Source organism: Durio zibethinus, chromosome 27 (assembly GCF_047325235.1).
Source record: "Durio zibethinus cultivar Kanyao isolate XHJ-2024 chromosome 27, ASM4732523v1, whole genome shotgun sequence".
In the NCBI taxonomy this organism is placed as follows: domain Eukaryota; kingdom Viridiplantae; phylum Streptophyta; class Magnoliopsida; order Malvales; family Malvaceae; genus Durio; species Durio zibethinus.
Window position 1 is genome coordinate 6,378,168 of NC_143188.1, and position 21,065 is coordinate 6,399,232.

The 21,065-nt window shown below is 29.2% G+C and overlaps 1 protein-coding gene and 1 long non-coding RNA gene across 2 annotated transcripts; one reads left to right on the top strand and one right to left on the bottom strand.

The window, feature by feature from the left end:
• Positions 1 to 10,147: 10,147 nt before the first annotated feature.
• On the bottom strand, positions 10,148 to 10,729 carry LOC149510875 (uncharacterized). Its single transcript, XR_016334844.1, has 2 exons — positions 10,602 to 10,729; positions 10,148 to 10,449 (listed from the first exon to the last, which is right to left on the bottom strand). It is a non-coding gene; the product is annotated as an uncharacterized LOC149510875 (long non-coding RNA).
• Positions 10,730 to 17,719: 6,990 nt separating this feature from the next.
• On the top strand, positions 17,720 to 20,652 carry LOC111280186 (Pentatricopeptide repeat (PPR) superfamily protein). Its single transcript, XM_022867376.2, has 2 exons — positions 17,720 to 18,806; positions 18,966 to 20,652. The coding sequence occupies exons 1-2, from the start codon at positions 17,876 to 17,878 to the stop codon at positions 20,240 to 20,242; spliced, it is 2,208 nt and encodes a 735-aa protein (XP_022723111.2). The 5' UTR covers positions 17,720 to 17,875; the 3' UTR covers positions 20,243 to 20,652.
• Positions 20,653 to 21,065: the final 413 nt, after the last annotated feature.

The following is a 21,065-nucleotide window of genomic DNA, read 5'->3' on the forward strand; positions in this document are numbered from 1 at the left end:
TAGATCCTCCATAGCTTTAGTGCAAAACATAAAGGACATTCCAATTTGGCAAATGCACATAAAAGGTCATAAAAAAACATAAAATAAGCTAAGGACATAAAAGTTCGTAGAAAACATAAAACGAGCTAATTGAGGGGTATCCTAAGTTGTAAAAACATTCTTCATATGTGGACCCTATAATTTTGGTGCAAATTTTTCTTTTTTTCCTAAAATGGTAAACAAATCAATGCCTTAATTAGTTGTAAAAGAATAAACTAAATATTTTCTAAATGCAAATATTCATAAAATTAATAATAAAATTATCTCAAATGGTCCATACATCTTTTGTCTTAATCAATTACAGGATCCAAGGCAATCTTTGAAAAATCTAAAAATATATGATCAAAAAATAACCAAAGGTTTAAATAATTAAAAAAATAAAAAAATAATACTTAAAAAATAAATGATGGTATTGTCCAAATCCATTTTGTCAAGCTCTGCCAATCATCTTCAAGTTGAAATAAATCAAGATTGAAAGATCCAAGTAGCCAATCTTGAGCATAAATAAGGGATTACACCATTTTAAGAGTTAAGAACTCCTATATACATCAAGCACATGACCACTACTGTTAAAAATAGAAGCAATTGTGGATATGAGATTTATTAATACATCATAAGCTAGATAAGAAAGGATAGAAAACCTATGGTTATTGAGTTTCTACCAAGTTAATTCATCTTTAAGTTGAAATAAATGAAGATTAAAAGATCCAAGTAGCCAATCTTAAGCATAAATAAGGGTTTGCACCATCTTAAGAGTTAAGAACTCTTATATACATCAAGCACATGACCACTAGTGTTAAAAATAGAAGTAATTGTGGATATGAGATTTATTAATACATCGTAAGCTAGATAAGAAAGGGTAGAAAACCAATGGTTATTGAGTTTCTACCAAGTTAAAACATCAAAGTCATCACTATCATCATCATCAGGCTCTTCATTCAAATATTTAGCTAATTTTGACTTATGCTTATCTTTGCCATGTACAACCTTATACCCCTTATATTTAGACTCAAATCTTTGTTTCTTTTTTGTAATTCCATTTCCACTTTCATCATTGGTGGGCTATGACATTTGGCTCACTTGACTATTTTCACCAACTTACTCAGATTGAGGTTCTAACATTTTTTTATATTCATTATAGAAGTCATCTATTACTTGTTGTACTTTCTTAATCATCAATGAAGCTTCATCAAAAGCATACATTTTCATAAAGCAATATTCCACAAAAGAAAGCTTTTTTGAAAGATAAAAAAGAAAAGTAGTATAAACCAACATATTCATCTTCTTTATATTCCCCAATACTTATCATATTTATCCTTCATTCTTTTTGCCATTGAATTCAACTTAATATTAGGATTTAACTACCAATCCCGTAAAGTAGAATAAACATAAATTCCAATCTCGTAAAATGGAATAAATATCACATATATCATAAAAAAAATGTTAGATCATACATAAGAAGTACTTCAAACTTTTATGATGAGATCATAAAATTATTGCAAGAAATAAAAAAAAACTTCCTAATAGTTGCCCAATCATTCATATCAATTGAAAGTGGGATGTTTAAGATGAATTGCATTTGAAGCATACTTTACAATCAAATAAGGGTAAAATTGAAGCAAATATAGGAACTAGGATACATATTGTTGTTCAAAGAAGTCATATTATCTTGATAAAAAATACACTAAAATATAGGAACTAAGATACATATTGTTGTTCAAAGAAGTCATATTATCTTGATAACAAATACACTAAACTAGGAACTTACATGAATCAAGTAAACAAATACATTAAACTAGGAACTTACATGTATAACATTCAAGCACTAGCTAAAAGAGCCTACCTGAGAAATAGACAAGTAAACTATAAAAAATAGCTCACTATGGCATTTTAGTACAACAATTCACCTAATCAATTTTAGAACAACAATAACCCAAAAGAGAGACACAAAGTATCAATATTCCAAGTTTCAATAGAAATTCACCGAGGCAATTTAAGAATAGCAATTCACCCAAACATAGAAACAAAATTGCACAAAAGCCCCAAAACTACTAAGAGAAACATAAGCAATTAGAAAGACCTACAACAACAATTCATATACACATATTCCAAAAAAATAATTTAAAGTATAAAAATTTTAATTTTTAATAATAATTTTAAATTAAATAAATCTAAATAAATTGTAATAGATAGGTTGTGCTCAATCTTGGACAAGCATTAAAAAAGTCTATACTAACTATTTTCATTTCTCCACTCTAACAATGTCTTTCATTTAGGTACTAGCCCATTAATAAAAATTAAAAGTTCAAATCTAAAGATCATTTTCATTAAATAAATTGAAATCTTTGCACTCACAGCTCATTGATTTTTTTCATAATAGTTAGGTTTAGCTATGTTTAAAAATGCTATTCTTTTTTTAAAAAACTTTACGAAGAGGACTAATCAATAAACCATAGTTTTTTTATAAAGGAAAGAGGAAGGTTAACAAGGCTTAAGGATTTACAATTATTGTAGGTGTTATTGATCTCATCAAAAAAAGATCTTATTACAACTCTTCAATTTTTTTGAACTTCAATCTTATGTTATTTTGGGGCGTTTCTATTAGCATCAAATTAAAGGTAGAAAAGCAAAAGAATGAGATAGGTAAATAAGGTAAAAAGAGAGGTCTCAATCTTTAAAAAAGGTAAAGAAGGGGCATAAAACTTAGTAAGGGTTGAGTGACCTTCGATTAGGGTTTCTAGGTAGGAATAAACATATTTAAATTTACTTATTAGCAGCTCGATTAATTCAGTTGGTTTGATTATCAATTTTAGGAATTGAAAATTGATTGACTTAACGAATTTAACTAGCCCAAAAAATTTACTAAAATTAAAACCAACTAGGCCAAACTGAATTAACCATATTCATCATTTTCGATAGGTTAAGTCGGATCCAATTGATTTTTTCTCACCCTTAAAGACTATGTTAGGCCATTTTTAGATAATTCTCAAACTCAATGGTCAATTAAGACTCCAACGCCTAGAAGAACTACTAGTGAGTATGAGTTCATTGCCATTAGAGCTTTAACCTCACAAGTAACCACTTTAACTCAAAAGATTGATGCCATTGGAGTTAATTATGATCCTAATCCTGCTTGTACATTTCAAAGCCCAATTTTCACTTGTAATATTTGTGGGAAAAATTACTGTAGTGATAAATGTTTATACAGTTAGCAAACCAACTTTTACTCAAACATTTACACTTAAGGTTGAGAGGATTATCTTAATGACCCATGAGGAGTGATAATAATATTTTTTTATAAAATTACCATAGGGTTTCTATGTTAAATTACAACTCATCTATACTTGATTTTTACTTGATTTAATCTATTTTCTACCTAAATGTGCTAGTTGTTCTAATTGTAAGAAAATGGAGAATTGAGGTGAATTCAATTGAAAATGCATTTGAAAGGTTAAACTCAGGGTCAAGTGGCTAAATTTAAAAGCTAATTTAGAAGCCAATTGGATGCAAAAAGCGAGCTTAAGACTTGAAAAAAATAAGGTGGCAAATGGCATCACTTGTAAACTGTTTTTAGGATCGATTCTTGCAAGATTTGAAGCTATTAAATGGGCTTAATTAAAGCTTAACTTAACTCACATTTGATGATATTTAAATGCTTATTTTATAGGTTGAAAATGGAAGAAAAATTAGAGTAAGCACCAAAGGCAATCATGGTTTTATAGGACTGGGTAGTGTGTATTCTATTTAGCTTCAAGATTGCCTATTCTGATTATGTTTGAGCTAGATAGTTGTGCAAGAGATGCATGGGAAAAAGAAAACAATGAATTCCTGACCTTGAAAAAGCTTTAAAGACGTGGAAAAAGCCACTAAGACCAAAAGTCAATGCAAAGCCACTTTTCTAAAGTGTTTAAGCTGAATTAAGCTTGAATGAGCTACATAGGAATGTAAATTTTTCCAAGTCTAAGAAGTCAAGTTTTGAAGGGAATTTTGGGGCCAATTTTACAAAGATGACTTGAAATTTTCCTCCTTTCATATTGATGGCAATAGTGCACAAGGATCACTAAATAATAGCCATTGATTTCATGCAAAGAAAAAGCCAACCTTGGACTGCCAGTTAATACCCAATGTTGCTAGATTTCTTCTACTTTGGCTTTTGATCTTTTTAGGGTTTTGGAAAAGGCTTTAGCTACAAAAATCAGAGGGCACATGAGCATATCAATAAGGAATAAGTTTTAATGGAATGGGTGCAAAGACAGAAAGTTACATGCATGAAATAGGGTTGTGGTAGCATGATCATTCGTACCACCTTTATGTTTATGCCATAGCCTAAATACCATTTAGTTCACTTTAGGATTTTATTTCCATACCCTTTACATTTATGTTCATGCATTTAAATGTCATTTAAATGCTTTTTTATTTATTTTTTGTTCAATTTAATTTCATATTATGCATGATTAATTATTGTATTTTAAATTTATAATTTTTATGTTTTAAATTAGAGCTTTCTTATTTAGGGTTTAGAAACTTTCCATTTATAGTAACTTTTTATTTTAGGCATTTTCTTATTTTTAGTAAGTTTTAGGGTTAACTTAGAAATTTCATAATTTGTCAATAACTTAGGTTTAATTACTTGATAATTTAGTTTTAGGACTAATTTAATGTTAATTTAGATCTTTAGTTTAAATATTCTCAGATTTTCCTTGAATCAAATATATCTTAGATGTCTAATTCAATAATTCACCTTAAGCTAGAAACTCAATCCCTAAGAAGACACTAACTCAGAATACTTTCAATCCATATTACTTGTGTGACCTGTACATTTGTTGTGCTCTTGTATGGCTAGCATCAAAGAGTGGTTAAAGGCTACCATTTAGTTCAACAACTATGTATACCTTTACTTATCATATTGAGCCTCCATCACCACAATAACCTCTATCTCTATAGTATTTTCCTTCACAACAATATCCTTTTCCACCTCAATACCTTCTACCATAATTTTCTCCATCACCATTGCCACCTTTACAAGTAAAGAAACCATCCCTATAGGAGAAGTTCTCTGAAGCCATCTCAAACCAAGATTCTTCCATTAAATATCTTAAGTTCTAATTAGGTTAACTTGCAAATGCTATAAGTAACCACTCTTAAGATTCTTGCCTAGAAATATAAAGACAAATCCAAGTCAGTTGAGTGAGTAGGAGTGCAATTTTTCCATCAAGTCAAATGATGTGCAATTGAGAAGAAATGTGGTGCATTTTGAATCTTTTTATAATGGTGATGATGATGATGATATGAAGGAGCCTATTGTGATGCATTTGCTAATGCTTGTTAAGATGGTCGAAGAAGAGAGAGTGAAAGTGGAAAATGTTTTAAAAAAAAAGATTTTATGGATGATGGATCGATTAAAGTTCTTGAATTTCAAAAAGGGCATAGCATTAGTCTTGGTCAATGTAATTTTAAGCGTTATAGTCAACCTATGCCATTCCCTAATTCCTTATAGATCAATTTCCTGATTGTTTGGAAATGAATGTGATGGATAAGTATTTTGATAAAGTAAGTTTAATAAAAAATTCATTTAAGTCCTTATAGACATTCTTTATTGAATCTAATATTAAGTTTAAAGATGATGATGAACTCATTATAACAGAATTGCTTGATTTTCTAAAAGCTCTCATTTTTTAACCTTATATTGAAGTTGTAAACACATCATCCTTCATGCTTTCTCAGTTTATACCATCAATGGATAAACCTTTCACTTCAAAGCCTAATGCTATATTTTCCATGGTGGTACATTTTACATTGGTAATGCCTACCTATGTTAGTTTATCTAGGGTTATGCTTAAAACATTGCTAGAGGTGGGGCACATATCATCTATATTTTCTACCAAGCATCATTATTTAGTTCCTTTTGATGGAAAGCTGGTAAAGAGAAAGAGAATCAAGTGGGTAAATGTTGGAATCAAGTGTTGGGTAATTACTTAACATTTGTTGAAAGTTAAGCTATTAACTTTAATAATCGCTTCTTGGGAAGCAACCCAAGCATTTTAAGTTTCATGTTCTTGTCATTATGTTTTAGTATTTATCCTTAGCTTTCTTATTGTTTAGTTTGTTTTTCTTGTTTTATAGGAAATAAAAGGCATCGAGTATGGATTTTTAGTAAAAGGCGACAACTAAGAGCTCTAACGATGAAAACCATGGAGATAAGGGAGTTTCATCTACACTTTTGCACTTAATTCTTACTTACACATTAAGGAACATATGTATTTTAAATTTTGGGGTAGAGAAAATTATGTGCAAATTTTTCTAAAATTTTCAAAATTTTTCATGAAATTGTGCTTAAATTTTTTGCTTTAAGTTATTATGATGCTTCTTTTGGTTGATTTTTTTATCATCTAATTATAGGAATAGGATTGAGTTTGAATATACCTTAGGGAAAAGAATGAATATTATGTAAAGCATGAGATAAATTCTTAAGTTGGTTACTTTTTTATTATGAGATTTCCATTTGTGAGTTTATGTCTTGATCATTGATTTGCATGTTTATTTAGTGAATGCTTATGTGATCATGAAATTTTTTTGCATTGATTTTTAAAGTAGTGCTCATGTTCTAGAATCTGATTGATCATCTCTTGAGTTCAAATCCTAGATGACACATAACTAGAGAAATAATATAGGTCATCTTTAGATCGTTTAAACCTTTCAAGCCACCCTTAAGTACAATTTTCAATAGTCACCCCCTTTTAACCTTATAGTATCCTTTTTTGCTATGCACCCACATCAATAACCTAGCCTTTCTTTTCATATTTCTTATCTTTTGTCCTTACTTTATGTGCATATGGATCATTCATGTCATATTTGAGAGCAATGCTTCATTTGAGAGGAAGGGTGGAGCTTAGAAAAAGAATGAAAAAAAAAAAAGAGAGAAAAAAAGAAAAGAAAAAGCTAAAAGTAGCTTGTAAATTCAAAAGTTAAAAAAGAAAAGAAAAAAAAAAAAAAGAAAACAACAAAAGTGAAAGATTGTTGTTGATAATGAAAAGAAAATAAAGAAAAAAGAAAGATGAACAAAGTTAAAAGTTTGGTGGTGATTATTTTGAAAAGCTCTACATTTCACTTGAAAGCTCTTATGAAAATGATACTAGAAAAGTAAGGCATGATTAAGGTATTTAAGCCTAAGTTTCCTTTTATCATACCTTGATCCCAACCCTACTTTACATTACAAGCTTAATGAAGTCCTAATTGATCTTTAGTTATGTATTTGTTTACATTATTAGAGAGAGATGTGAAAAACAAAACTATGAAATATGATCACTCTTTAATGATATTATTTGTTCCAATTTCATGATTGCATAATCACATTGGGATTTCATGTAATGAAAGAAGATAGTTATTGCACACAATGAAACTCTAATTAGATAGAAGCCCGCTTGAGGATGATTTTTGTTGTTGAGCCAATGATTGAGATTTTCCCGAAGTAATATTCATCCGGCAATCTTATGAGGAAGCTATGATGAATTTACCATTGGAAGTATGTTTTGGCTTTAGCACATTCTTATTTTGCTTGAAGACAAGAAAAACTCGAGTTTGAAGGTGTGATAATTCTCTAATTTTATAAAATTACCATAGTGTTTTATGGTTTAATTTTGCTTAGTTCTTAGCAATTTAATTCAAAATACTCCTAATTTGTATAATGTTCTAATGTGTAGGTAATTTGATCAATTAAAGGAAACTGTGTTAATTTTGTAGCATTGGACTCAAAATGAAGCACAATTTAGAAAAATTAATCAAGCATGAATGTCAAGTTGCTTAAGTTGATTCACTTTGTTCTCATTTGCTACTAATTGCTGGGGATTTAAGTTTCTACAAAATGCACACTTGAATGGAAGCTAAATGAGGACACAAGGAGTTTCTCGTATGCACTTGAAATGAGCTAAACAAAGAAAGAATGCAAGCTAGACCGAGCTAAATGGACCTGCTACTGTTTGTTCCTATTAAGCACAATGTGAGTTGATTTTTATGACACTTAAGGAGCCTTGAAGATGGTCATGAAGCTGCTGAGTTTAATAAATGACTTAAGCCAGTTGCCTAGGAAGCCAAGCAAGCAAAGGAAGGAGAAGAAATTGGTTGCATAGAAAGAAAAGGAAAATTGTCCAACTGGAGTAACGGCTCTTGCTGCTAGTTATTAGCTGAATTTGCTTCTAGTTTGGCGCTAGATACAGCTATTGATTTGGTTGCATTTTGCACTCCCAATGGCTGGACTAAAAGCACAAGGATCATGTTTAAATGTAGCTCATTTCCCTCATGCATGGAAGAGGAAAATAGTTGAAGGAAGGTGACGGTTTTTAGTCAGCCGTGTCAGCATAGATTTCCACTTCCAATTTGAGCTGCAAAATGGTAGCTGAGCTAGCCTCATTCTTCAAGGTGATTGGCTAACTTAGAGAGCCATGGATCACTATAAAATTTTGCTCATTTATCTCATGAAGCAAAGGAGAAATTATGGCTGGGCAGTAGATACTGTTTATGCGATTTTTACTACTATTATTCAAGATGGGTTGGCTGCCTACATGGACAAAAGGAACACTTCTATTGGCTCAAATGACATCACAAATTGCCTATAAATAGCTCAAGTTGCTAAGAATTTGAAGAAAGGAGCTTAGGAGCAGGATTAGAGTAGTTTTTGTTATTTTCTCAGCTACCAAGCAGCTCTGTCTCTTCTTCATGAGGCAATGGCTATTTGGCTGCATTTTTCTTGCATTTTCTTTCAATTGTTCTACAATTAACTTTCCTTCAAACTTTTATTTTCATACCTTTAGTTGTTAATTAGCTGTAGTTATAATTTCTTTAAGCAAAACCTTTACTTTTTAAGCTTGTAATTTCAATTTAGTTAATTGTGTTTTCTATTTTCCAAATTTTTCGTTGTGTACTATTTCATTAAATTCCATTCGCAAGTTGTTTTCAATTTTGCTTCAAGCTTTTGTTTACACGTTCATCTGTTTGTTAGCTACGTTCACAGGCAATTTGGAGATTCAAAGGCAATTTGGAGATTCAAACCCATGATTTGAGCATGCAACTATCTATTTTTTCAATGCTGTTCCAAGAATTTCCAGATTTTGTTTAGCTTTTGTTCTTGTTGATTTTCAATGGCAATTTGATTTTAAATTGCTTTGACATTTTGAATACATGTTCATCCATGAGTTAGCTACTTGTACATAAAATTTGAGAGCAAAATTCCACGAAATGAGAGCTAGATCCGAGAGTTAATGAAGCTGGTTCAAGAATTTGTTTTACTATTTTGCTATTCGGTTTCCTTTATTTTGTTTAATGTTCAAGTGTTTTTTATGCTAATTGAAGATGGTTGATGTTACTTCTTGGTAGTAAGAGTGCTAATGAGTTAAAACCAAAGAAATAGACTCTATGAGAGAGCTCACAGAAAAGTCTAGGGATGGTTCGGACTGTAACAGATCTTGATATTTAATTTTGCAAGATCAAAGTAATATATTAAATCTATTAATAATAAATTTTTATTTAACTTGACAATAATAAACTTTTTTTTTCTCAAAATATATCAAATCTACTAATAATAAAAATATTTTTTTAGAAGCAATATATGACAACAAAACTTATAATTGTAAGTAAGCTAATATTTAAATATATGTATAACAAAATGTTGCATCAGTAATTGGCAGCATTCTTTATGAAAAAGTTAATTATAATTTTTACATTATTATTATCTTATCATATTTAATATTTTAGGTATTAAAGTAAAAAACATAAGTCACATTTTTTAAATAAAAAAATTAGATTTTAGAACAATAGTATAGAGACTAATAGGATAAGTTGAAACTTTTTAATTTTTTATATGGTATTCTTAAATTATAAAAAAATAATAATTAGATACTTATGCCAATCATGTTAATTATTTTGATATGTAAAAATTTTCAAAGACCAGATATAGTAAAATAAGATTTGGTTGGAAACAAAAAAAAAAAAAAAGAAAAAGATCCTAATCGGGAATTTGTCAATTCTGTTTTAATTATTACAATACTCATATATATATATTAAACTTAAATCTACATGTTTATAAAAATATAACAATAACAAAACTATTCATTTCAAATCGAAAATTATTTATAATGAATAAACCCAGTTAAAAGTTGTAACGTTTAGATGCAAACAATTTTTGTTACCACATATCCAAAAGATATATACAATAAAGAATAATATGTATTAACATAATAAATTTAGATACGAGGGATTCAACTAATTTATTTGTAAAAAAGTTTTAAAATTAATGAAAAATAATATGTCTATTAAAAAATTCAAAATTTTTGGGAGGCCGTGACCGGTAAGAACCATGAAGATTTGCCATTGCCGAGGCTTCCCTAAGACTCCTTTTTTGATTTGTAGGCCTTTTCACTTTGTAGACAAACCTCACAGGAAACCATACATCAATCACAGAAAAATAATCATGGGAAAAGCTATTTCTCCTCTAAGAAAATCAAAACAAAAAAAAACTACATGGATGAAGATTTGGATAATATAAAAATGAAAGGAATGTGAGAAAATACCTGCCTTCTCAGCTTTCACAAAAGAAAATTTTTCTCCTCAATTTTCCCTCAAAATGGCGCCACATTGCTGCTGTTTTTTCTTTTCAAAAAAGCCCCTTTCAGCTCCCCATGCGTGCGTGGGATTTAAGGACGAAGACCACTTCTAATAGCCATTAAATTAAATCTCATCCAAGTATGGTAATTCATTCAACTTAGGCGTCCTCCTATCTCTAATGCTAGCCATCGGACCGAAGCCACCTATATCTAAAGGTTCTCTTCATTTACAGTACATTCCTTCTCAATTATGTGGAGCTGTACCTCAAGGTATGCAAAATTACGACTTTGCCTCTCCTAAGTTAATTAAACCTTTTTATGTTTCTCTTTTGATTTTTCCGTTTCAATGCCGATCCCTTAATTTTATTATTCCAAAAAATGATAATGGAGTCTTTAAACTTGAATTCATGCCCACACCCAAGATCCGATTTAATTTTGATCAAATTCATGAGGATAATTCTAAAAGCATTTTTGTACCCTAATATTTTTAAGGTCAAATTTAATATTTAAAATTCTCAAATTATAATTTTTTTGACCCTAAATCTTAATTAATCTCAATTTTCAAAGAATTGATCCGAGCTTGATTAAAATTGATCAGAAAGTGATCAAAGAGTATTTTGATCAAAATGCTAATTTTGCTCAAAATTCAATTTTCTTATAATTCTTTTTTAAAGTTCTTTGATCTATAATGATTTACCCACTTTAACTCGTATTGATCGAAATTGATGAATTTTGATCAAAACATGATCCAAGCCCGACTTAGCGGGGTTTCGATCAAAATGCGAATTTTGAAACCTTCAACTGGAAGGTGCAAGCAACAACTACTGCCAAAGACCCATGAAAGCACCCCCAGTCGAGTTTTCCAGGTCTAATGCACTAAAGGAACTTTCTGCTGCGTTGCTAAGTTCATTAAAGCTCCTATGGCTTAACTCGATTTAGCCAAAATGACCAAAGTTTGATTTTTTCGGCCGGATCAAAGGATATTTTGGCCAAAATTCAAGATTTAATCTAATCCAAAGGTTTCCCAATTAAAATCCTTCAAAATCTTTTGTTTTGATCGAATTTGACTTTTTAGACCCGAATTTAACTTTTTCAGCTTAGTATTGACCAAAATTTTAACCAAACATTTTTTTTAAGCCTTTTTTTGTAAATACTATCAATTGACCTCGATTTCAAATAATTCCCAAATTTTCCCTTCGGTTTTTTTGCCCTAAAATCTCATATTTAACCAAATATGATTAAGTTTATTAAGTTAACTTTTAGGTTGATTTTTAACTTTTTCCTTCACTCTTACTACTTTTCTTACATCAAACCTAAGAATCTAACTTAAACAAAAACCTGAAATACTTGTAAAGCATAAAACATTTTTAAAAAGACCCTAATCTTAATTTTAAAATATTCAAATTAACCGGAATATACTCATATAAAATTAAGTATCTATAATATAAATTATAAAAGAATATGCAAAACCACATATAAATAGTAGAAAATTAAGGCAATATTGCAAATAGATTTGTATTTACCTCTTTGCTTCTGCAAAACAGAATAAAGACAACAACGTTACTACTCCATAACACCAAATTTTCATGATTCCATCTAAGTTAAAGTTGCTTGAGTAATTTAGAGTTCCACATAGAATGGCACAAACAAAAAGAAAATAAAAGAATTTACAATAAATAGCATAATGTCTTAAGAAGAAGCACAAAGGCATCAATGCAGACTAAGAAACATGCATAAAGATATTCTAAAATGTTAATTTAAATTTGTAGACAAAAATAAATAATTATTAAATAAACAATTTTTTTTTTATGGAAAGAAAGAGGACGCAGGTACCAAAACTTTTGGCATGTGAAGGTAGTAAAGAAGCAGAAGATACCTTGGGCAAAATTCTATTACTGAAATTCTTAGACACCAACCTGAGAGCCATTCTTCTAATGCAATTACCTGGTTTGAAAAAAAATTCACTTTCACTTTCTACTTAAAGTTGCATTGTTCTCTGTATTCAACAATATAAAACAAAAACAATTCTTATAGCTTATAGCTAATGATTAAAAAAAGGCATGACAGACAACTTATAAATTGTTCAAATCCACCAATTCTAAGTCAAAATTGAACTCAAGTAGTCAAAGCTTAAAAAAACACCCTAGTTTCCCTTTAAAATAGGAAAAACATACGTTTTCCTTAATGTTGCATACTGATCTGCAAAACGAAGAAACAAATAGAACTTAAATTAGAAGTCAAAAACAGATGAAACTAAAAGTATCAACTTAACAAATCGCAAAGTTAAAAAAAAAAAAAAAAAAAACACATCTCCGTAATTATAGTTCCCCTAAACTCCATGAATGTAAAAGCTTACACGTATCTCCGTAATTATAGTTCCCTTACACCCAATAATTACATACTTTCTCCTTTTTCTAACCACTATTAGTCCCCATTCTCCCCCAACTATTACTATGATTATTATTGAAGTTCATACCTCATTTTGGGGTCAAAAATTTAATTCCACAATCAGCAACGAAACGTTGAGGGGGATCCGATCTGTTTGCGGTAATGGAACCCGAAAAATGAGGTAGTTCGTGGTGCAAGAAAGAGTAAGGGATTCGTGTATACTTACTGACCCATCAATGGTGTCTTAACATATTGACTCGAAGACTCATCTCATCGTTAGACATTAAATATTGTGAGTTATTATAAATATTTTATGTTGAAATATTATTGGTCACCAAGTTAAAATTATCTTTTTTTTTAAGGAAATTTTAATTTTAATTAAGACATTGTAAAAATGATAAGTTTTGATTTATGTTACATTTTTAAAATTATGGAATATGGTTACGTGTGAGGTCGGATTAGCACCCTCACAATGTTCATCCGAAAAAAATATTATATTGCACTAAATTGATTTTTAAATATATAGTCTTTTGTTTTGTTTTGTTTTTTATTTAAATTTAATTCTTTAAATATCAAAAAAATTTGTAAGATTTTTTTATTATTATGATAAAATCTTTAAAAAAATTTTCTCATATCAAAAGTAATTAAGAAATCCATTTGTTTCCTTGAATAGGCTTTGTTGTTGGATTGATAAAAATTTTATAATTTTATTTAAAGATTTTTTATAATTGTATTAAAAATTTTATTCTAAATTTTTCATCAATCTAGTAAAATTTAAAAATGTTTATTTTATATTTTTTTAAAATTTTCTTCTAAAGATCACTCGTTCGTAATCTTTAAAATTTCATGAAGACTTTTTATTATTTTAAAAATAGTTTAATTTATAAAAGCATCCATCATTCTGGAATACTTTAGAAATAATCTCATTCATAATTTTATTTAAAATTCTATTATTTATTTATTTATTTTAATTTTGTGAAATTTTATAACATTTTATATATTTTTTATTATATATATTTTCTTAATAATAAATGTAAATCATTGGTGTAAAATTTTTCTTCAAATTTTTTAACATTATGGTAAAATTTGGATAAATTTTCACTCATAAGAACTCCAAAAATCACTCTTTTGTGATTTTTTATAATTTCGTGATTTAGACGATTTTCATTATTTCCAAGTTTAATTTTTATTTTATTATTTTGTAATCTTTTTTGTTTTATTTTATTTTTTATTTTTTAAAATTTTTCATCATTCTAGTAAAATTTAAAAATAATCTTTTGTAAAAAATTACTCATTCATAATTTTCTAAAATTTCTTATTCACAGTTTTTATGTTTATTTACTTCTTTATCTGTTTTATTATTAATTTTTATTTTTGTTTTAAATATTTTTAGAATTTTCTTTTAAATTTATCATCATTATGGTAAAAATTAACAAATTTTCTTTTATAAGTAGCATATTAGCGACAGTTCAAAAATTTATTGTTATTATTTTATTATTAATTTTATATTTATATTTATTTTATTTATTCCTTTTATTATTTTCTTAGATTTTGATAAAGTTTGTTAAATTTTAAGGTAAAATTATGGTAAAATTATGTAAATAAATTTTAATTTAAATATTTTTATTTTATAAATATTTTATATTTTAACAAATTTAAATTTTAAACATACATATAATTTAAATAATGTACAAACCACAAATAAAAATAAAATCAAAAATTAAATAAATAAATAAATTTAGAAAAAAATACCAAAAACGACCAATCAATGGTCTAAGTGCAGTCTAACCGGTCCAAATTGGTCTTCAGGTGGTTCAAGGCATTTCAACTAGTTCAACATGGTTCAAGAGTGGTTTAAAAGCAGTTCACAGGCAGTTTGGTGATTTAGATTGATCGATCTGCAAATAAGTGGGTCAAGCGTCAACCTGCGGACCTTGTGTTGGGTCACAAGTCACACGCAGATCTTAACCCCTAATTGATGTTATTTTATAGCTTTTTGTTTTTACAACACTATAAAAGGTCAAAATTTTTTTATTTCATTTTTTTTATTTCTTTCTCCAAAAAAGAACTCAAGCACTGCTGCTTTGCCCAGGTTTCTACCTCGTGCTACCATGTAGACCATCATCACTGGTTGCCAATCGCCATCATCGATAATCAAAAAATTTTCAAAAAAATTCTCATTTGCTTCCTAACTTCAAATTGAGCCTTCGTTTTACAAAAACTAGTTTCAAATGGCTTAGATCGAGGTTAAAAGTTTTGGCCAAAGATTTTTTTTTTTTTGAACTTTGTGGTTTTTGTTCCACGCTATTGGTTCCTATTTCAAGGACTCTAATTTTTTTGTTTGTGTTTTTTGTTTTTGTTTTCTATTAGACTAAAAAAAATTTTTTTCTAGTTTTTTTTTTCTACTAGAAGAATTTTTTTTTGGCAAAGTTTTCCATTTTTTTGTGTATTCTAAGTTTCTTTTTTTTTTTGGGTACTCTCTGTGTTCTTTGGTTTTTTTTTTGCTTTATTTATAGAATTTTTTTAAGATTCAAATCTCAAATTTTCAATCAGTTTGATGGATTTTGTTGGTCGAATTTTGTGCTACCAAGTTAGGTAAGGGTGTCAGGTGGCTATGGGGCAATGCATGTGCATTTAATGCATAAAGAATTTCTTTGCCAAAAAAAATGACAAGAAAAAAAGGAAAAAAAGTAGAAATAAATAATAATAATAATAATAATAATAATAATAATAAACTATTAAAATAGGGTTGAACAAAATAAGTGTTTACAGCTGTACCTTTTTATTTATTTATGAGAATTAGGAATAAGATAAAGATAAAAAGACAACCATTTTGTTCAAGCAAACATATGCAAAAAATGAAACACTGAACACAAAGTTTTTTTTTTATTGAAAATTTGAAAGAATTCTTTAAGTAAAGCTTGATAATTTTGAAAATTTTAAAGCTTTTATAAGTAGAGGCTCAATAACTTTTAAAAATTTAAAAAGTTTTTAGAAGCAAAGGCTTAACAACTTTAAAAAACTCCTTTAAGTAGATGCTCTACAATTTTAAAAAAGTTCTTCTAAGTAGAGGCTACATAACTTTAAAATTTAAAATATTGTGCTCGGAGGACTTACAAATCTTGATAATGAAAGCTTATCTAAGTAAAAGTCCAACAACTTTAAAAATATTCTCTAAGCAGAGACTCTACAACTTCAAAAAATACCTCTAAATTAAATATTTTTAATTTAATGTAATATTCATAAAATATTTTTTTTAATATAAATTACATTTTAATTATATTTGGTATTGATTTGAATTAAAAGAAAAGAGAAAAATAAAATTAAAAAAAATTCAATTATGTATCACGTGGACAACTTTAGCAACTTTCATAGTCTAAAATATATATAACTTGTATTTGATACAAATTGAAAAAAAAAATTAATTCGATAATTTTAATATAATATAATGCTTATAAATTTATGATTTTTTAATATAAATTATTTCTTAATTATGCATAAATATAGTTTTTTAAACAAAATATTAAATAATAATTTTATTAATATAATATATAATTAAATAAATAATAAAATATATATTATATCTATTTAAAACGGGACGAAATATCTTAAATCTATCTCTAACCTAAATTTGACTTTCTAAAAAAAACTCAACTCGATCTCGAATTTTAAAAGATGCATCTATTGGATTAAAAATAATCGAAACTCATCAAATATAGATTGTTTTATCATTCTCACCTCAATTATTTTTTTTACAAAATTTATCAAATTAAGAAATAACTAAAAATGCAAAATGGTATAAAAAAAAAAAAGAAAAAGAAACCAAATAGGTTATTATGTTATTCTTATCTCCATTGATCATTTGTCATACAAAATTTATCTACTTTATTAAAAAAATAACAAAATAAAGGAAAAGACGAAAAAAAAAGATATGGACACTTCTAATGATCTAATTTTCTTACAAAATTTATTGCATAAATTAAAAAAACAAAAAAGAAAGTTGAAAAAGGGAAAAAAAATTTGAGTGCTTGCCAACCTCTATCAGTAGTATTTTTACAAAATTATCTCATTTAAAAAGGTAAAAAAATGAAAAGACAAAAAATTATTTTTTTAATCAATGATATCAAATGAAATCCACACAAAAATTTATTTAAAAAATTAAGATAATTTATTAAATATATAGAGAAAGAAAAAATTAAATATAAATTAGAAAAAAATAAAGTGAAAAAAAAAAGCAAAGGAAAGGGAAAAAAAAAGAAGCAAAAGGAGAGTATTGAAGTTTAACTAAGTTAATATATAGGATACTAAATAAAAAAAGAAAAAAATGTAAAAATTTAAATCTAAAAAATATTTATTAAATATATAAAAATTAAAAATAATAAAAGAAAAAAAGAAAAACATATGGTATAACTTCGATATCAACTAAATCCGTAAAAAAAAATTTAAAATCTAAAAGAATTATTAATTTTTTCTAAAAAAAGAAAAAAGTATAAGAAGGTAAAAAATAAAAATAAAAACTAAAGAAAATTTGATTTAAATATTGCCTACATACAAAAAATAAAATCATTATTTTTTAATTTTTTGAAAAATTAATTAAATATTAAAAGTTCAAAAGTTCAAAAAAAACCGAAAAAAAAAAAAAAACTGAGAGACCCACGCTAGTTTATTTTAAAAATAAAATAATTTATTAAATATGTATAAAAAAGAAAAAGAAAAAATGTAAGAAAAAAGAAGCGTGGAATTGTTCCACATTCTTTGAAATAGCCAGTGTCTGTGACTGCAGATTGCCACATTCTTTGAAATTTGCCATATTCTTCGTACTTCAAAAGCCATGAAAATCCACTGTCTAAGCCATGAATAGCCCAGAATTCATCCGTACAGTAGCCAACCGTTACGCTTCCCAACTGCAACTATGTTACCCCCAAAATCCCGCCTCTTTCTCCCTAGCCAAAGCCATCCATTCCCACATGATAGCTTCTGGGTTCCACCCACGTGGTCATATTCTCAACCGTCTGATAGACATCTACTGCAAATCATCAAGAATCATCTACGCTCGGAACCTGTTCGATAGAATTCCAGACCCAGATATAGTTTCAAGAACGTCTTTGGTTTCAGCTTATGCTTTTTCAGGCAACATTAAAAAGGCGGGGGAAATGTTTGATGAAACGCCTTTGAGTATCCGGGACAATGTTTTTTACAACGCAATGATCACGGGGTATTCGCGAAACGAAGATGGCCATGCTTGTATTAAACTCTTTCGCCAGATGTTACGGGATGAATTCAGGCCTGATAATTTTACTTTCACCAGTGTTTTGGGTGGATTGGCGCTTATCGTTGATAGAGAAATGCAGTGTAAGCAAATGCATTGCATGGTTTTGAAGTCAGGGGCGGCGTTTATTATTTCGGTTTTGAATGCACTTGTTTATGTTTATGTTAACTGTGCATTGATGTTTGAAGCGAGGAAGTTGTTTGATGAGATGAATGAGAAAGATGAGTTGTCGTGGACAACGATGGTTACAGGTTATGTTAGGAATGAAGAACTTGATGCAGCTAGGGAGTTGGTTGATGGGATGAGTGAAAATCTGGGAGTTGCTTGGAATGCAATGATTTCGGGGTACCTGCGTCACGGACGTTATAAAGAAGCTTTAGATATGTTCAGGAAGATGTATTTTATAGGAATTAAAATGGATGAATTTACATATACTAGTATTATTAGTGGTTGTGCTCATGCTGGATTGCTTCAGCTTGGGAAGCAAGTGCATTGTTATGTTTTAAGGACAGAGGGTAAGCCTACACCTGATTTTTCATTGCCTGTGAATAATGCATTAGTTACATTGTATTGGAAATGTGATAAAGTGGATTGGGCTCGTGAGATTTTTAATAACATGCCGGTTAGAGACCTTGTTTCATGGAATGCAATCTTATCTGGCTATGTGAATGCAGGCCGCGTTGATGAAGGTAGGTCATTTTTCATGGAGATGCCAGAGAGGAATCATTTAACATGGACTGTAATGATATCAGGATTAGCACAATGTGGGTTTGGAGAAGAGGGTTTGAAGCTGTTTAACCAGATGAAAACAGAGGGTTTTGAGCCATGTGATTATGCATTTACAGGAGCAATCACTTCTTGTGCCATGTTAGGAGCGCTAGAGAATGGACGCCAACTCCATGCTCAACTTGTCCGGTTGGGTTTTGATTCAAGCCTTTCAGCTGGAAATGCCCTGATTACAATGTATGCAAGATGTGGTGTTATGGAGGCTTCCAATACACTGTTCCTTACTATGCCTTGTGTGGATTCAGTGTCTTGGAATGCCATGATTGCAGCTCTAGGCCAGCATGGACATGGTATTCAAGCATTAGAACTTTTCACGCAGATGCTGAAGGCAGGCATATTACCTGATCGAATTACTTTCCTCACAATTCTATCTGCTTGTAGCCATGCAGGTCTAGTTAGAGAAGGGCAGTATTATTTCAATTCAATGCATAGGCTTTATGGGATAATCCCAGGTGAAGATCATTACACACGTCTTGTTGATTTGCTGTGTCGAGCTGGAAAGTTGTTAGAAGCCAAGGATGTGATTACATCAATGCCTTTTGAGCCGGCTGCACCAGTTTGGGAGGCTCTTTTGGCTGGTTGTCGAACTCATGGAAACATAGATTTGGGAATTCAAGCCGCAGAACGACTCATTGAGCTGATGCCAAAACATGATGGAAGCTATGTGCTTTTGTCTAATATGTATGCTACTGCTGGAAGGTGGGATGATGTGGCAAATGCACGAAAACTAATGAGAGACAGAGGAGTACGGAAGGAACCTGGGTGTAGTTGGGTGGAAGTTGAGAACAAAGTCCATGTGTTTTTGGTTGATGACACAGTGCATCCTGAGGTGCAATCAGTTTACAATTATCTTAATCAATTGGTGATAGAAATGAGAAGATTAGGCTATGTTCCAGACACAAAGTTTGTGCTACATGATATGGAGTCTGAACAGAAAGAACGTGTCTTGTCTGCTCACAGCGAAAAGCTTGCTGTAGCTTTTGCACTCATGAGGCTTCCTCGTGGAGCCACAGTAAGGGTTTTCAAGAATCTTAGGATTTGTGGAGACTGCCATAACGCATTCAAGTTTATGTCAAAAGTGGTGGGAAGAGAGATTGTTGTAAGAGATGCAAAAAGGTTTCACCATTTTAGAGATTGCAAGTGCTCTTGTGGGGATTACTGGTAGGCAGAATTTTCTTGAAATATGAGATTGGTATACCTCCATGGTAGTAATAGAATCGGAATAGTACAAGTGATGATTTAGCCTACATGCATATCTAACACCTGAAATTTTGCTGATTAACCTTTGAATCATTTGGCATGTCATTAGAGCTAGCACTTGGAGATTGTAGGTTTGAAGAAGTTTATGCATGTAACACTTTTTCAGCCAAAGTATTAGGGTAGGGGGTTCATAGATTAGGGAAAAAAAAAAAAAAAACCATGAAATTTTGTATTTACTCACAAAAGAAACTTTCACCTGTGGAAGTGAGCATACTTGCATAGATATGAGAATTGAGAACTGAGAAGAGATAGCTTCCCTTCGGATTTTTTGTTCATGGGATTCAACTTATATAAACCATTGTTGTTTTATTAGTTACTCAGATGCTAAGTTCAATGGGGCGGAGACACTTTATTTGTGTTTATATAATATTTAATCTAAATCATATACATTCATTAATCACTATTGTAATAATATCTTGCACATTTATTTTCATAGTTTTGACGAAAACCTTTAATTTGATGAAAAATTAAGAAAAAAATATTTGTTCAGTTGTGTTTAAAGGTGTCTAGGAGCTGAATTTGCTCTGTTAAGCTCAATTGACACTTTTAAAAGTTTGCTCATAATTGGATTTGATTGATTAACACAACAAAATTCATTTAAGTCATTTTAATTTGAATTTATTATTATAATATTAAAAATATCATTATATTAATGTTTGTTATTTAAAAGTATATTTTAAAATAATATAAAAAATATTTATTTAATAATAAAATATTTTCACATGTTT